General features: G+C 46.4%; 1 protein-coding gene across 6 annotated transcripts in view; it reads left to right on the top strand.

Annotated features, from left to right (window-relative positions):
- The window catches only part of TMEM94 (transmembrane protein 94), a 201,269-nt gene that overhangs the window by 148,005 nt on the left and 34,076 nt on the right, over positions 1 to 19,188 (top strand). For 5 of the 6 annotated variants that reach the window (XR_013213349.1, XM_077251723.1, XM_077251725.1 and 2 more), the window contains exons 24-26: positions 6,669 to 6,852; positions 10,512 to 10,589; positions 11,290 to 11,375. Coding sequence is in view for 5 of the 6 variants with exons in the window: in XM_077251723.1 (XP_077107838.1) it covers positions 6,669 to 6,852; positions 10,512 to 10,589; positions 11,290 to 11,375 (348 nt within the window). In the remaining variant the exon portion in view is untranslated. Of the gene's footprint in view, positions 1 to 6,668; positions 6,853 to 10,511; positions 10,590 to 11,289; positions 11,376 to 11,949; positions 12,048 to 19,188 lie in introns of those variants that run through there. The other variant, XM_077251728.1, reaches the window with a different exon arrangement.

The following is a 19,188-nucleotide window of genomic DNA, read 5'->3' as shown; positions in this document are numbered from 1 at the left end:
CTCATAGACCGTCAGATAGAGAACCTTGCCCATTCAGTTTTTGAAGCCTCAGGCTCGACACTCTCTCCTTCGTTTGCCGCGACATGGATAGCTAAATCTATGGTCTCTTGGGCAGATACCCTGACCAGAACCATTCAAGGTAGTAACCTTCCCCAGGAGGCAGCAGATCTGGCCAATCAGATTTCTCTGGCCAGGAACTATCTAGTACATTTTTCTCTGGACGCGGCTAACTGTGCTGTACTTGCAGGCTCCAACGCCATCACCATCAGATGGGCACTGTGGCTCAGGGAATGTAAAGCGGGCTCTGCATCAAAAAAGTCCTTAATGCCTCTGCCTTACCAGAGCGGGCGTCTATTTGTAGAGAAGCTGGATCAGCTTTGTCTCTGACGCTGCAGGAGGAAAGAGTAAATTCCTCCCCAGCAGAAAACTAGGCGACCCTTCTGCCGTCAGCAACAGACGTGTTTCCAGTCCTTTCGCGGCAATCCCAGTTGGTCCACTACAACCACCTCTTCCGGATCGGGGCGCTTATCCCATGGGAACAAAGGTCCCCAGGTCTCGTACAAAACCAACCAGTCCTGGAAACAATCTAGATCTAAGGGTTCCCGGTCCCATAGATTCTCAGCGAAATGACTCATGGCATTATCCGGTAGACACTAGCAGAGTAGGTGGTTATCTACTTCTATTTTGTCGCGTCTGGCTCTCCGTCGTTAACGACGAATGGGTCAGGGACCTGGTGTCTTCCGGATAAAAAAATATAATTTTCTTTCCGCCCTTTGCTACGATTCTTCCCCTCTCATCCCCCCAAGATAGAGGCGCAGGCCCGATCTTTTTTTCGAGCTATCGATTCTCTACGCCAAAGCGGAGTCATTATTCCGGTCCCAGAAAACAAGAGGTTCGAGAGGTTCTACTCAAACTTATTCATGGTTCCGAAGAAGGACGGAATTGTGCTGCCCATTCTGCACCTCAAACTCCTAAACCAGTTTGTCAGGGTCCGGCACTTCAGGAGTCCCACCGCTCCGTCATCACCTCAATGGAAAAGGGGGAGTTCCTAACATCCATCGACATCAGGGATGCTTACCTTCATATCCCAATTTTTTTCCCCCTCACCAGAAGTTCCTGTGCTTTGCTGTCCGCGAGAAACATTTCCAGTTCACAGCCTTACCCTTCGGGCTCGCCACCGCCCTCAGAGTGTTCACAAAGGTCATGATGGCTGTCATGTCCGTTGCACTCTCGGGGAATGGTCTTTCTGCCATACCTAGATGACCTCCTGATCAAGGGGCCGTCTTTCCAAGCCTGCTTGGAGTGCGTCTGTTTCACCTTGGATACACTTTCTCGCCTGGACTGGCTGATAAGCTTAAACAAATATTCTACGGCCCCAGCTCAGCAGATATCATTTTTGGGAATGACCCTGGACACCTCCAGAGGGTTGGTGATTCTCCCTCGAGACAAGGTCTTAGCCTTTCAAGGGAATCTGTCACCCCGGTTCATTTCGGGTCCGATGGGCATCGCTGTCCGGGTCCGGCACCTCCTATATTCATACGATGACCTCCTCTTCTTGTCTTCCTGCCGCGGCTCTGGCGCAGGCGTACTTTGTCTGCCCTGTTGAGGGCAGAGCAAACTACTGCAGTGCGCAGGCGCCGGGCCTCTCTGACCTTTCTCAGCCTCAACAGGGCAGACAAAATACGCCTGCGCCGGAGCCGCGGCAGAAAGACAAGAAAAGGACATCATTGTATGAAGATAGGAGGCGCCGGACCGCAGCGGGACCGCCCCTGGGTTAGTAGAATATAACCTGTTGTTCTTACCTTTCAGGTTACATCGGGGGCTTATCTACAGCATTACAGAATGCTGTAGATAAGCCCCTGATGCCGGTGGCCTTAGCTCATATTCGATTTTTTGGGTGACAGATTCCCTTTCAGCAGGGAGCCCATTTCCTCATTCCTTTCGATTCGGCATGGGTGCCTTGGGTTAGATGGTGGCAGTGATGGAAGCTGTTCCCCTCGCCCAGCTACACCTCTGCCCTCTGCAGCATGTGCTTCTGGCAACCTGGGACAGGAACCCTTTCTCCGTCACCTGGCGGTGCCGCTTATCTCCGCAAGTCACGCAGACGTTCAGTTGGTGGACTTTACGGTCTTCTCTCACAAAGGGGAAATCCTTTCTCCCGGTTAAATGGCACCGACGCTAGCCTTCTCGGCTGGGGCTAGCCTTCTCGGCTGGGGAGCTGTTTTTCGTCATCACACTGCCCATGGGTGCTGGTCACTTCGGGATTCGCGTCTTCCAATCAACCCCCTGGTGATTCGGTTGAACCTGTGGCAATTCCATCACCTCCTGGCGGGTCGCCCCATCCGAATACAGTCGGACAACTCCACAGCTGTGGCATATATCAACCATCAAGGTGACAGCAGGACGGCAATACGCGAGGTGGAACACATTCTCCGCTGGCCAGAGGGGAACCACTCAGTCATCTCAGCAGTGCACATTCTGGGTGTGGAAAACTGGGTGGCAGACTTCCTCAGCCATCAGGGTTATACCTCGGGAGAGTGGTCACTCCATCTGGAGGTCTTCCAACAGATTTGTTCCCGCTGGGGGACCCCGGGCGTCGATCTGATGGCATCAAGACAAAACGCCAAAGTGCCCGTGTTCATGGCTCGGTCCCGGGACCCAGAGGGCATTGGGGCAGATGCACTGGTCCTTCCGTGGCAACAGTTTCGGCTTCCGTACATGTTGCCCCCACTTCCGTTACTTCCAGGGGTCATCAGAAAGATCAAGGCAGAAGGCGTTCCAGTGATCCTAGTTGCTCCGGACTGGCCATGCCAGACGTGGTACACGGAGCTGGTGCAGCTCGTCGAATTTCCCTGGCGACTACCAGATCGACCAGACCTACGCTCCCAGGGCCCGAATTGCCACCAGAACTCAGGGGCCCTGTGTTTAACGGCCTGGCTATTGAATCCTGGGTCCTAACCCATTCTGGGTTCTCCCAAGAGGTGATTTCCACCATGAATAACACTCGGAACCCTGTATCGGTGCACATCTATCACCCCACCTGGAAAGCTTTCTTTGCATGGTGCGGAGACCGCGGTCATCTTCCTCTCGTCTTCTCCATTCCCACCATCTTCGAGTTCCTTCAGACCGGTTTGGAATCAGGTCTGGTGCTCAGCTCTCTCAAAGGCCAGATCTCTGCCTTATCTGTTTTGTCCCAGCGCATGATCGCTTCCAAGCTGCAGGTGACATTCATTCAGGGGGTCTGCCATGTGGTACCCCCATATAGAATGCCATTGGATGCCTGGGACCTTAATTTGGTCCGGGGGGTTCTACAAGAGTCTCCCTTCGAGCCGCTGCAGGACGACTTTCTGGCCCACCTTTTATGGAAGGTGGCCTTTTTCATTGTGGTGACCTGTCCTATCGAGCTACTTTCCTGGTTTTCCACCAGGACAAGGTGGTTCTCTGGCCATCCCCGTCGTTCTTGCCCAAGGTGGTCTCCTTTCACCTTAACGAGGACATTGTCCTGCCCTCGATTTGCCCAGTACACCGTGTGGAGCGGGCTCTTCAAACTCTGGATCTGGTGAGAGCTTTCAGACAGTACGTCTCACGGACAGCGTCCTTCCGTAAGACGGATGCCGTGATCGTTCTTCCTGAGGGTCACAGGAAGGGACTCACCGCTTCAAAGTCCACAATAGCCAGGTGGATATGCTCGGCTATTCAAGAGTCTTACCGCCTCAGGGGCCAGCCTATCCCAGCGGGGATTAATGCACACTCCACTTGCTTTTGGGAGGCTTCTTGGGCCATTCGGCACCAGGCGTCGGCGGAACAAGTTTGCAAGGCTGCGGCTTGGTCCAGTCTGCATATATTCTCGAAGCATTGCAACATTCACACTCAGGCTTCCGTGGATGTGGGCCTGGGCATACGAATCTTGCGGGGGGGGGGGGGGGTTTGATTTGTTCTGTCAGTTCCCCACCCAGGGACTGCTTTAGGACGTCCCATGGCCCTGTGTCCCCCAATGAGGCAAAGGCGAAACAGGGATTTTTGTGTACTCTCTGTAAAATTCTTTTCTCCGAGCCACTCATTGGGGGACACAGCACCCACCCTGTTAGCCTGAAGGTTTGAGTATTTTCTTTGGTTTGACGTTTTGTACCTTCGTATGTTGTTCACGTTCTCCTACTGCTTTGTCACTGAACTGGTTCAGCTGGAGCCAGAGTGTGGGTGTATACTGCAGAAGAGGAGCTAATCTTTTTGTGTTTACTTAGTGTCAGCCTCCTAGTGGCAGCGGCATAACACCCAAGGTCCTGTGTCCCCCAATGAGTGGCTCGGAGAAAACGATTTTATGGTGAGTACACAAAAATCCCTGTTTTTCTATTTAAAAATTGTTAAACAAATTTGAAAATTTGTAGAAAAAAACGTTTCTATTTTTCCGAGGATGAAGAAGGATGTGGGCTTGCTTTTTGCTTTTCATTTTATCAATATTTTTTGGGGGTACATGCAACATTTTGTTTACATTTTTTTTTCAGGACTTGTGGCAACTGGAAAACTAAAATACTGGGGTTTCTATTGTTTCTTTACTGCTTTTACTCTACAGGTTAATTAATTTCAGATTTTATTAGGATTTCTACAGATATGGCGATGCCAAATATGTTTATTTTTTATTGTAATTTATATTTTCCTTTAATGGGAACCTTTCATGTCTCAAAATGCTATTAACCTGCAGATATTCGGTTAATCTGCACGTTAATAGTATTGTATAGAAATGCGGCTGCTGCACTGACAGTCTGGCTACAGGTAGGAAATTAACATTATTCCTTCTGGAAGTCTCTGGCTTTCAGACATAGAGGCTTGGCTTAAATCACTGATCAGTACATAGTGAGTGGTGGCCATAACCATGCCACGGAACAGTATTAACTTGCAGGTTTCGACATGACGTGATTCAGATTTTAAGTTTAACTTTTTTAATATTTTTTTTTCCTTTTTTTTAACTTTATTTTTTTTAGGGACTTGAATCTGCGATTGTTAGATCACTTGTTCTATATACTACTTGTTCTATATGCTAATTTTGCAACATGTAGTCAAAAAGATGTTCTCCCATCCATAGGCTGAGCTTATCAAACTAATTTGCCAATTAAGTAAGCTTTTAGTACATAGATTCAAAATTCAGTGGTGATTGATATCTTACTTTATCTTCAATGCGGCTGCTTCTCTTCCAGCATAGAATCCATGGCTGTGTTCCTCTATGTCCTTTTGAAACCTTTTCACTTTCAAACTACCGTATATGCTCGAGTATAAGCCGAGATTTTCAGCCCAAAAAAATGGGCTGAAAGTGCCCCTCTCGGCTTATACTCGAGTCATGGAAGGCGGGGGGTCGGCGGGTGAGGGTGAGCGACACCTGTCAAATACTCCCCTACTCCCGGCGCTCCTGACGCGGTCCCTGCAAGTCCCACGGTGTTCGGCGCGGCAGCTTCAGGTTCTTCCCCTCTTCAGCGGTCACGTGGTACCGCTCATTAAAGTTATGAATATGGACTCCACGCCCATAGGGGTGGAGCCCGCATATTCATTACTGTAATGAGCGGTACCATGTGACCGCTCACTACAGGAAGAAGCTGCCGCGCCGTACACCGTGGGACATGCAGGGACCGCGTCAGGAGCGCTGGGAGTAGGTGAGTATATTTACCTTCACTCGTTCCACCGAAGCTCCGTGTTCCTGTCCTCTTGCTGTGACTGTACAGGCAAAGGGGGCGGTGACGTATTAGTGTGCGCGCCGCCCTCTGCCTGAACAGTCAGTGCAGAGAGACGGGACGCTGAGGAGCAGCGGGCAGCGATGAGAGGTGAGTATTAGGGTTGAGCGAAACGGATCGTTCATTTTCAAAAGTAGCTGACTTTTGGCAAAGTCAGGTTTCGTGAAACCCGACCCGACTCCAGCGTGGGATCGGCCATGTGGTCGGCGATCTTGGCGCCAAAGTCGCGTTTTGTATGACGCCTTCCCCGCCATTTTTTCAGCCAATTAAGGAGTGTGGACAGCGTGATGACATAGGTTACGGTCTGGTTTCTGACACAACATATGCTTTGCACGGAGGGGGGAGGGGGGGGGGAGAGAGAGAGATAACGAGATATAACTGCATGGAGCATTATATGGGGCATCTATGGGGCCATAACTGTGTGGAGCATTATATGGGGCCATAACTGCATGGAGCATTTTATGGGGGCATCTATGGGGCCATAACTGCATGGAGCATTATATGGGGCCATAACTGCATGGCGCATTATATGAGGCATCTTATGGGGCCATAATGAACTGCATGGAGCATTATATGGAGCATCTTATGAGGCCATAATGAACTATATGGAGCATTATATGGGGCTCCTGATTCAATATGGATATTCAAAAACACTTACCTACTACTAACCTAACCTACTAATGTCTCAATTAATTTTACTTTTATTGGTATCTATTTTTATTTTTGACATTTACCGGTAGCTGCTGCATTTTCCACCCTAGGCTTATACTCGAGTCAATAAGTTTTCCCAGTTTTTTGTTGCAAAATTAGGGGGGTCGACTTATACTCAGGTCGGCTTATACTCGAGTATATACGGTAACTGTTTTTTATTACTTTCATACCTCTGCCCATTCTTATTTTATGCCTGTTTGTGTTGACCTTTCATCTTTGTCTTATTTTTCCTCTTAGTATTTCTCTGGATCCATTGTTTCCGTCTCGGTGTTCCTGGGAAATGTTTGGATATGTGAGCGACTCTCTTAGGGCATCAGAAGAGTTCTCTCCTTTGCACCTCTCTGCTGCGCTTAACAGCCTGCCTTGTTCTCTATCCTTCAAGCGGGAGGAGAGTGTCAGCATTATCCGCCTCATTGAACAGGTCAGTGGTGGCACCAGTATGGGCAAGAGCTTTGAGGTTTGCAATGCCAGTGGGGCCTACCAGAAAGCAGTTTTGGAGCCACTAGCATATTGTTCTGGTTGGGCGAGATGCCAGCCTTCTGTTTCCTGATGGGGAGAAAAAATTTGGAAATCGTGCCATCTGCAAGTCTGTGTCTCTGATTTGACTGATAACCCTCGTCATCTTCATGCTCTCATCTCTCATGTAACATTGATGTGTCTGATATTTGCTTACAAGCTAGCTACCTATAGATGACAGTTCTCTTCCTTTTGGAGGAGAGCTTATTTGCATACCTTTTCCCAGGAAGCATTGTCTGTGCCCTCTCCTCAAAGAGAACCAGTGCCAAACAAAAATATACAAATAGGTTAAATATGATTGAAAAACTCATGGAAACTGTTGAGAATTGATCAGTTGCAGAGGAAGAAAACCTCCTTGGAGTTTGGATTTTATGTATACTTTCTTTGCAGATATACATTTTACTGTATATTCATATGCAGTTTACAGAGATTTTATGTGGGGTCAGCATAAAAATGCAGAATGCTTAATGAATGGAATGCTACATATTTAGGTATTTTTCACTATTTATTTATCTATATATATGAGGCATCGTGATTACTCGGTAATCCCGCCCCTTGCACAGTAGCTCCGCCCCCACCACATCACCACACATAATCCCACCCCCACCCCATTACCACACAATCCCGCCCCCCACCACATTACCACACACAATCCCGCCCCTCCACCACATCACCACACACAATCCCGCCCCCCACCACGTCACCACACAGTCCCTCCCCTTCAACACATCACCACACATAATCCCACCCCCAACACATCACCACACATAATCCAGCCCCCCACCACATTATTGCACATAATCCCTCCCCCCCACCACATCACCACACACAATCCCGCCCCCCCACCACATTACCACACATAATCCCGCCCCCCCACCACATTACCACACACAGTCCTGCCATCCACCACATTACTACACATTAACCCGCCCCCCTACCACATCACCACACATAATCCCGCCACCCCAGCACATTACTACACATAATCCCGCCCCCCACCACATTACCAGACATAATCCCGCCCCCACCACATTACCACACATAATCCCGCCCCACCACCACATTACCACACACAATCCCGCCCCCCCAACACATCACCACACATAATCCCGCCCCCCACCACATCACCACACATAATCCCGCCCCCCACCACATTACCACAGATAATCCCACCCCCACCACATTACCACACACACTCCCGCCCCCAACACATCACTACACATAATCCCGCCCCCCACCACATTACCACAGATAATCCCGCCCCCCACCACATTACCACAGATAATCCCGCCCCCACCACATTACCACACATAATACTGCCCCCCACCAGATTACCACACACAATCCCGCCCCTCCACCACATTACCACAGATAATCCCGCCCCCCACCACATTACCACAGATAATCCCGCCCCCCACCACATCACCCCACACAGTCCCGCCCCCCCACCACATTACCACAGATAATCCCGCCCCCCACCACATTACCACACACAATCCCGCCCCCAACACATCACCACACATAATTCCGCCCCCCACCACATTACTACAGATAATCCTGCCCCCCACCACATTACCACAGATAATCCCGCCCCCCCACCACATTACCACACATAATCCCGCCCCCCACCACATTACCACACACAATCCCGCCCCCCCACCACATCACCACACATAATCCCGCCCCCCCACCACATTACCACATAATCCCGCCCACCCACCACATTACCATACATAATCCCGCCCCCACCACATCACCACACACAATCCCGCCCCCCACCACATTACTACAGATAATCACGCCCCCCACCACATTACCACAGATAATCCCGCCCCCCCACCACATTACCACACATAATCCCGCCCCCCCACCACATTACTACAGATAATCCCGCCCCCCCACCACATTACTACAGATAATCCCGCCCCCCCACCACATTACTACAGATAATCCCGCCCCCAACACATCACCACACATAATCCCGCCCCCCACCACATTACCACAGATAATCCCGCCCCCCACCACATCACCACACTATTGTTATTAACTTCATTTTAAGTTAAATTACCACCTGCGTAAGCACTATTGAATGTTGTCATTATTTACTTTAGTTTAATCACCAGCAGCGTTAATTATTATTATTATTTATTTATATAGCACCATTAATTCCATGGTGCTGTACATGAGAAAGGGGTTACATACAGGGTTATAAATATCGTTTACAGTAATCAAGTTTACAGTGACAGACTGGTACAGTGGGGAGACGACCCTGTCCTTGCGGACTTACATTCTATGGGATAGTGGGGAAGAGACAGAAGGTCGGAGGTGCAGCAGCTCTGGCGGTTGTGAGGGGGCTGCTCTGGCGATGGCGAGGCGGCAGAATGGTTATTGCAGGCTGTAGGCTTTCTTGAAGAGATGGGTTTTCAGGTTCCGTCTGAAGGATCCGAGGGTGGTGGATAGTCGGACGTGTTGAGGCATGGAATTCCAGAGGATGGGGGATATTCGGGAGAAATCTTGGAGGCGGTGTGTGAGGACCGAATAAGTGTGGTGGAGAGTAGGAGGTCTTGGGAGGATCGGAGATTACGTGAGGGAAGGTATTGGGAGATTAGTTCAGAGATATATGGAGGGGACAGGTTGTGGATGGCTTTGTAGATCAGTGTTAGTAGTTTGAACTGGATTCGTTGGGGAATTGGGAGCCAGTGGAGGGATTTGCAAAGGGGAGAAGCAGGGGAGTAGCGAGGAGAGAGGTGGATTAGCCGGGCAGCAGAGTTGAGGACAGACTGGAGTGGTGCAAGAGAGTTAGCGGGGAGGCCACAGAGGAGGGTGTTGCAGTAGTCGAGGCGGGAGATGATAAGGGCATGCACAAGAGTCTTAGAAGATTGTGGGGTGAGGAAGGGACGATTCTGGCAATATTTTTGAGTTTGAGGCGACAGGAGGTGGCAAGAGTTTGGACGTGCGGTTTGAAGGACAAGGCAGAGTCGAGAGTTACCCCGAGGCAGCGGATTTCAGGTGCGGGAGAGAACGTGATGCCATTTACCATAATAGATAGATCAGGTAGGGGGGATACGTGAGATGGGGGAAAGATGATGAGTTCGGTTTTGTCTACATTGAGTTTTAGGAAGCGAGAGGTGAAGGAGGATATGGCTGACAGAGACTCCGGGATTCTGGACAGAAGAGAGGCGACATCTGAGCCAGAGAGGTAGATCTGAGTGTCGTCCACATACAGGTGGTACTGGAAGCCATGGGACTTTATGAGTTGCCCTAGGCCAAGGGTATAGATGGAAAAAAGTAGGGGCCCTAGGACAGAGCCTTGAGGGACTCCAACAGAGAGAGGGCGGGATGAGGAGGTAGTGTGGGAGTGGGAAACGCTAAATTTTCGGTTGGACAAGGCAATCCAGGACAGGGCAAGGTCTTAGATAGCAATGAGCATGCCGAGCGTTAGCTGGCTGGAAACATCTAGTTTTTTATAAAGATGATGCGATCTAATAATTTTGTTCTTATTTTCTTACCTAGCCAAAATAATTATCACTTTGCCTAAATTCTTCTTCCTTGTATTTATTACAGGCTCGAAATGCAACGTATGGTATTAGGAAATGTTTCCTTTTCCTCTTACAATGTCAGCTCACACTTGTGATTGTGCAGGTAAGCTTCATGTGATGCATCGCTGACTGATTTTCAAGCCTTAGGCTACGTTCACATTTGCGTTGTGCGCCGCAGCGTCGGCGCCGCAGCGCACAACGCAAACAAAAACGCGGCAAAACGCACGCTAAAACGCTGCGTTTTGCGCCGCATGCGTCCTTTTTGGCCGAAAGTTGGACGCAAAAAAAATGCAACTTGAAGCGTTTCTTGCGTCCAACGCTTGCGGCCATGCGGCGCAAAACGCAGCACAACGCATGTCCATGCGCCCCCATGTTAAATATAGGGGCGCATGACGCATGCGGCGCCGCTGCGGCGCCCGACGCTGCGGCGCTGACCGCAAATGTGAACGTAGCCTTACCTGTACACACTATGGCTGCTTGCCAGTGATGACGATATATATATACTTATTAACAGTAGAATAATGACTCATGAGAATAATAGTATGACCGATTCGGGTAGGAGCCATGGATTAGGTGCCAAGGAAGGGCTGTCTTGACATCAGAGGATTGGTTCCAGTCCTGTGCCTAAATATTTGGCTCTTTTAGTAATAGAACTATGTGCATTAGACATAATTGTTATCCTTGTGTATTTGCTTACAGTGATGGCGAATAACAAATGTAGTAAACATGGAATGTCTTAAGCTATGTTTCTTTACTTGTTTCTTGTTTTCGGTCTTAATTTCCATTTTTTGCCTTTTCCTTAGTTTTTGGCCTGTCTCATTCAGCTACCTCCTTGCCTCAGTACTACAGATATTCTTTGGCTGTCCTGTTTCTGCTTTCCATTACTCAGGTGAGTGTAGAAATATGTTTCTTTTAAAAAGGGTATTCCAGTCTTCAAAAATATGGCTGTCATAATTGTTAGACTGGTGTGGGTCCCCTGTTTTCCCCTATTTCAATGTCCATAGCACTGGCAAAGACAACCTAGCACTGCAGTCGGCTATCTTTTTCCCTCGAGCAGACAATGAACCAAGTGGCAGAGCACTACTAACTACTCCAGGCAACAGTCTTACAGTTGGGAGAATGGGAGGTATTTAGACAAAAATTCTCTGTTCTAGCAGCTGGAAGACTTGCCATCTAACAAATGAGTTTTTATTTTAACATTATATCTTCTCATTTTGCTAATTGTTCTTTCGCTATCGCTTCATTGGGGGAAACCTAATACACCATGGATGTATGCTGCTGCGTCTAGGAGGCTGACACTAGGCAGAAAAAATGAATTCCTCCCCAGCAGGCTAAACCCGCCAACTGGAACAAAGTTAATCAAGTTTTGCTTAGCCGCCAAAGGAGGCAGGCACAAGTCTGCGTTCAGACCTGTCTGTACCTATTTGTTGTGTTTTATTAATTAATTACCTTTTTTGTTACAGATACAGCTTGTGACTGAGGGCAACAGGGTGTAATTGCTCACACCCTACCTAGAGACCAAGTGAACAGTGTGGTCTAATCCAAATCATAGCCTTTCGTGTCTACCAGGCAGGACCCATCCCCCTAACACATCAAGAGTGTTTTAGGCATCAGCTCAGAGGGACAGGAGAACTGGTCCTTACCATCTACAGGTGCTTGTCACAAAATTAGAATATCATCAAAAAGTAAATTTATTTCAGTTATTCAGTACGAAAAGTGAAACTCATATAGAGTCATTGCAAACAGAGTGATCTATTTCAAGCGTTTATTTCTGTTAATGTTGATGATTATGGCTTACAGCCAATGGAAACCCAAAAGTCATTATCTCAGTAAACTAGAATAATTAACAAAAAACACATGCAAAGGCTTCCTAAAAAGGTCCATTAATCTGTTTCACAATCATGGGGATGACTGCTGACTTGACAGATGTCCAGAAGGCAGTCATTGACAAGCTCCACAAGGAGGGTAAGCCACAAAAGGTCATTGCTAAAGAAGCTGGCTGTTCACATAATGCTGTAGCCAAGCATATTAATGGAAAGTTGAGTGGGAGGGCAAACTGTGGTAGAAAAAGGTGCACAAGCAACCGGGATAACTGCACCCTTGAAAGGATTGTTAAGAAAAGCCGATTCAAGAATTTTGAGGTGATTCACAGGGAGTGGACTGCTGCTGAAGTCATTGCTTCAAGAGCCAACACACACAGACATATCCAAGTCATGGGCTACAAGTGTCGTATTCGTCATGTCTAGGATGCCAGAAGCATCTTACCTGGGCCAAGGAGAAAAACAATTGGACTGTTGCTTAGTGGTACAAAGTGTTGTTTTCAGATGAAAGTAAATTTTGTTTTTCATCTTGAAATCAAGGTCTACAGGAAGTGTGGATAGGCACACAATCCAAGCTGCTTGAGGTCTAATGTGAAGTTTCCACAATCAGTGATAGTTTGGGGAGCCATGTCATGCAGTAATTGACGCAAAAGGAGCCCCAACCAAGTATTGCGTGTATTAACTCAACTTAACTCAGTAGGCCAACATTTCAGATTTTAAAATAATTTTTCAAGCTGGTGTTATAAAGTATACTAATTTACTGAGATAATAACTTTTGGGTTGTAAGCCATAATCATCAACATTAAGGGTGAGTTTACACAGGGTGTTTTTGCTGCGTTTTTTATGCTAATTTTCATCTGCTTTTTACAGTACCAGCAAAGCTTGTGAGATTTCAGAAATCTCTTGCACACGCATGGGTTTTTTGTGTCGTCAGGATTTTGTGCTTTGCTGCGTTTTTTGGACATAGAGCATGTCACTTCTTTCAGCGTTTTTCCAGCGTTTTTCACCCATTGACTTGAATGGATGCTGAAAAAAATGCTGCAAATACACAGGTTGACTTTTCTTGTAGCATATTTGCTGCAGATTAATCAAGGACAGCCGAATGTGACCTCACACTCCGCTCTGCTACATCTAGATGGCAGACTGCATGGTGCGTCCATACAGCCTGTCATCCAAAAGAGCGGACCCGAACCCCATTCACTTGAATTGGGGAGCCCGACAATACAGTGTTGTCTTATGCATGACATCGCAGCAAACACTGCTTGTGATCGGTGGGGAAATCATCCCTGCCAGTCAAAGAGCCGCGGTTCCCACGCTGTTAGAAGACAGCGGGAGAGCTCAGCTGTGATCGGAGGTATAAACTTTACCTCCGGTCACTGGTGTCAGCTGATGAGACTACTGATCTCATCATCTGACACCTGCTAACGCTAATTACAGTGACAGCAGGAGCGGTGGATGGGAGCTTTCATCTGCCGCTCCTGCGCTATAAATAAATAATAATTGAAAAAAAAAAAAGGAGTGGGTTCTCCCCTATTTTTGATAACCAGCCAGACAAAACTCACAGCTGGGGGCTGCAACCCCCAGCTGTCAGCTTCAACAAGGCTAGTTATCAAGAATAGAGGGGTCCTCACGCTTTTTTAAAAATTATTTAAATAAATAATTTAAAAAAAACAGTGTGGGGTCCCCCCCATTTTTGACAACCAGCTTTGCTAAAGCTCACAGCTGGAGGCTGGTATTCTCAGGCTGGTAAGGGCCATTGATATAGGCCCCCAGCCTAAAAATAGCAGCCCGCAGCTGCCCAGAAAAGGCACAGCTATTGTATGCGCCAATTCTGGCTCTTTGCCCGGCTCTTCCCACTTGCCCTGTAGCGGTGGCAAGCGGGGTAATAAAATTTGTTGGGTTAATGTCACCAGTGACATTAAGCCCACGGCTTAGTAATGGAGAGGCGTCTATAAGACACCTATCCATTACTAATCCTATACTTGTTACATGTAAATAAAGACACAGCAAGAATAAAGTCCTTTAATTAAATAAAACACCACACAGTTTTACCATTTTATTATTCAGGTAATCCATGCGACGCTCTCGATTTCCTGTAGTAAAAATAATAAGCCAACACAAATACTCCCTGGTCTGACGCAGTCCAATATAACGAGTGTCCCAAGCAGTAATCCATATCTGGGGGAGATAAAATCTACAACCGGGAGTGCTGCTAATGCGACCGCTCCCGACTGTAAACTACTGGGGAATGAATGATATGCAGCTGGCACGGGCTCAGTAACTAGCGGTGACGTCACTGAGCCTGCGCGCCCTCACAGCCTGACATGAGGTAACCTCTGCACCGTGGGAAAATGCCAGTCAAGAGGTTATCGCAGGTAATCTATCTATCTATTCTATCTATCTATTCTATCTATCTATTCTATCTATCTATTCTATCTATCTATTCAATCTATCTATTCTAGCTATCTATTCTAGCTATCTATTCTAGCTATCTATTCTATCTATCTATTCTATCTATCTATCTATCTATCTATTCTATCTATCTATCTATCTATTCTATCTATTCTATCTATCTATTCTATCTATCTATCTATCTATCTATCTATCTATCTATCTATCTATCTATCTATCTATCTATCTATCTATCTATCTATCTATCTATCTATCTATCTATCTATCTATCTATCTATCTATCTATTCTATCTATCTATCTATCTATTCTATCTATCTATCTATCTATCTATCTATCTATTCTATCTATCTATCTATTCTATCTATCTATTCTATCTATCTATTCTATCTATCTATTCTATCTATCTATCTATTCTATCTATCTATTCTATTCTATCTATTCTATTCTATCTATTCTATTCTATCTATTCTATCTATCTATCTATCTATCTATTCTATCTATCTATCTATTCTAATCTATCTATTCTACAGTCATGGCCAAAAGTATTGACACCCCTGCAATTCTGTCAGATAATACTCAGTTCCTTCCTGAAAATGATTGCAATCATAAATTCTTTGGTATTATTATCTTCATTTAATTTGTCTTAAATGAAAAAACACAAAAGAGAATGAAGCAAAAAGCAAAACATTGATCATTTCACACAAAACTCCAAAAATGGGCCAGACAAAAGTATTGGCACCCTCAGCCTAATACTTGGTTGAACAACCTTTAGCCAAAATAACTGCGACCAACCACTACCGGTAACCATCAATGAGTTTCTTACAATGCTCTGCTGGAATTTTTGACCATTCTTCTTTGGCAAACTGCTCCAGGTCCCTGATATTTGAAGAGTGCCTTCTCCAAACTGCCATTTTTAGATCTCTCCACAGGTGTTCTATGGGATTCAGGTCTGGACTCATTGCTGGCCACCTTAGAAGTCTCCAGTGCTTTCTCTCAAACCATTTTCTAGTGCTTTTTGAAGTGTGTTTGGATCATTGTCCTGCTGGAAGACCCATGACCTCTGAGGGAGACCCAGCTTTCTCACACTGGGCCCTACATTATGCTGCAAAATTTGTTGGTAGTCTTCAGATTTCATAATGCCATGCACACGGTCAAGCAGTCCAGTGCCAGAGGCAGCAAAGCAACCCCAAAACATCAGGGAACCTCCGCCATGTTTGACTGTAGGGACCGTGGTCTTTTCTTTGAATGCCTTTTTTTCTCCTGTAAACTCTATGTTGATGCCTTTGCCCAAAAAGCTCTACTTTTGTCTCATCTGACCAGAGAACATTCTTCCAAAACGTTTTAGGCTTTTTCAGGTAAGTTTTGGCAATCTCCAGCCTGGCTTTTTTAATGTTTCGGGGTAAGAAGTGGGGTCTTCCTGGGTCTCCTACCATACAGTCCCTTTTCATTCAGACGCCGACGGATAGTAGGGGGTTGACACTGTTGTACCCTCGGACTGCAGGGCAGCTTGAACTTGTTTGGATGTTAGTCGAGGTTCTTTATCCAACATCCGCACAATCTTGCGTTGAAATGTCTTGTCAATTTTTCTTTTCCGTCCACATCTAGGGAGGTTAGCCACAGTGCCAAGGGCTTTAAACTTCTTGATGACAGTGCGCACGGTAGACACAGGAACATTCAGATCTTTGGAGATGGACTTGTAGCCTTGAGATTGCTCATGCTTCCTCACAATTTGGTTTCTGAAGTCCTCAGACAGTTCTTTGGTCTTCTTTCTTTTCTCCATGCTCAATGTGGTACACACAAGGACACAGGACAGAGGTTGAGTCAACTTTAATCCATGTCAACTGGCTGCAAGTGTGATTTAGTTATTGCCAACACCTGTTAGGTGCCACAGGTAAGTTATAGGTGCTGTTAATTACACAAATTAGAGAAGCATCACATGATTTTTCGAACAGTGCCAATACTTTTGTCCACCCCTTTTTTATGTTTGGTGTGGAATTATATCCAATTTGGCTTTAGGACAATTCTTTTTGTGTTTTTTTCATTTAAGACAAATTAAATGAAGATAATAATAACAAAGAATTTGTGTTTGCAATCATTTTCAGGAAGAAACTGAGTATTATCTGACAGAATTGCAGGGATGTCAATACTTTTGGCCATGACTGTATCTATCTATTCTATCTATCTATTCTATTCATCTATTCTATCTATCTATCTATCTATCTATCTATCTATCTATCTATCTATCTATCTATCCTATTCATCTATTCTATTCTATCTACCTATCTATCTATTTGAAGTTTTTTTTTTCTCTGGGGGCACTCAACTTTATTGGCATGCACAAAGAGAAAAAAAAAACGCACCAAAAACGCAATGCAAAACGCCCCTAATCCTTCGTTTTTGAGGCAGCTTCTTACCTGCCAAAAAGATCAGGTTTTGCTGCAGAAAAAAAAGCAGCAAAAACACCCTGTGTGAACTTACCCTAACAGAAATAAACACTTGAAATAGATCACTCTGTTTGTAATGACTCCATATAATATGAGTTTCACTTTTTGTATTGAAGAACTGAAATAAATTAACTTTTTGATGATATTCTAATTTTGTGAGAAGCACCTGTATTTTCGGCCCACCATAACAAGATGTGTGCAGGGAGGGAAGACATACCTTATACCAGTAACTTCTGTGATGAACTCTTGAAGGAGTTAGGATGCCAGATGTCAGCACAGAGGTCTTCAGGTACTGTCATCGCAAGACTTCGGACCACATTTTTTTCTTTATCAGGCTGCGTTCCCAGGCTCCTCTGGCAGATCGCTGGAGGAGAGCCAAGAAGCAGATACCTACAAACTCATCCTCCATGTTTTGTTAGTTTCCCTATTTCGGAGGTCTCTCCCAGGGTGGGCAGCCGTCTCCTTCTTTTCCTTGGACACTTGGTTTTCTTTTGTCGATGACATCTGGGTCAGAGAGGTCATTTCCTTCTGTTTTTTTCATGTCTTGACCAAGCGAAAACTCCCTAAATTCTGGGTTTTTCAAGGCCATCCCTGCGCCAATGAGGCGTCATAGTCGCCATTCCCAAGACAGAATTTTTTAAGATCTCTAGTCAAACTTATTTGTAGTTCTGAAGAAGGACTGATCCATCCATCCTATTCTGGACCTAAAATGACAAAACACGTGTGTCTGCCTCTGCCATTTCAGCATGAAATTTCTCCTCTCCGTGATAACTTCTTTGGAGCGCCTTTGCTTGGTAGACATCCAGGATGCTTAACTTCACATTCCTATCATTCCACGTCACCAGAGATTCCACTGGTTTTTGGTTCAGGACTTATATTACCAGTTTACGGCCCTTCTTTTCAGCCTAGCCACTGCTCCTTACTTTACGACGGTTATGGCCGCAAACATGGCTATACTCCACACCAGTTGGATTATATCCATTACTTATCTGGATAACATTCATATCAAGGCACCGTCTTACCAATACTGTTACGAGAGTCTTCACTTTATTCTCAACACATTGTCCTGTTTCGGCTAGATCATCAACAGATAGAAGTCGTCATTAATCCCGGCCCAACACCTAGTATTCCTTGACATGGATTTTGACACAGGTTGCACATGGGTCTTTCTTCCCAAGGAAAAGGTCTCTGCCTTTCTTCTCAGAATTCAGCCTGTCTGAGAGGCATACCTTTGCTCTCTTCAGTTCTACATGAGTGTGTAGGTAAAGACGGCGGCAATGGAAGCGGTTTCATTTGACCAGTTTACACCCATCCTCTTCAGCTGACCCTTCGCTCACATTGGGACAGGTCAATCCCATCAATGGATCAGCCTATTGTTTTCCCTCCTCGGCTAAGACTTTTGCTAACTTGGTGGCGTTCCTCTCCCCTCGTCACGGGAGATTCTTTTTGCCCATCTGGTGGAAGGTTGTGACAACAGATGCCAGTCTCCTGGGTTGGGGAGCTGTCTTCCATGATCTCACAGCTCAGGGCTTCTGGAAGGACCAGGAATCCTCTCTTTCTATCAACTTTCTGGAGATGAGATCCATTTACCTGGCCCTCCTCCATTCCTAAGACCCCCTGACGGCCGTCCCTTCTGCATCCAATTTTACAACGCCACAGCCATGGCATACATCAGCCACCAGGACAGAACACAAAGCTGACCAGTCATGTCGGAGGTGTCCCTCATCCTGGTTTCTGCCTAACAGATGGTCCCGGGTCTCTCCTTGTACACATTCCTGGGGTGGACAACTGGGCTACCGATTTTCTCAGCAGTGAGAGTATCTTCACGAGCGAGTGGTTTGTAAACCTGACTGTCTTCTCCCAGATTTGTCTCCGGTAGAGCACACCCAATGTCGACTTGATGGCATTCAAAATGAACAAAAAGGTTCCGCAGTTCGTGTCCAGGTCTCGCTATCCCCTGGCAATAGATTCTGACGCTCTGGTAATATCCTGGGCTCAGTTCAGCCTCCCTTATCTGTTTCCTCT

Source organism: Ranitomeya variabilis, chromosome 4 (genome assembly GCF_051348905.1).
Source record: "Ranitomeya variabilis isolate aRanVar5 chromosome 4, aRanVar5.hap1, whole genome shotgun sequence".
Classification (NCBI taxonomy): Eukaryota; Metazoa; Chordata; class Amphibia; order Anura; family Dendrobatidae; genus Ranitomeya; species Ranitomeya variabilis.
Note: the sequence above shows the minus strand (reverse complement) of the source record. Positions and strands in the feature narration are given on the sequence as shown.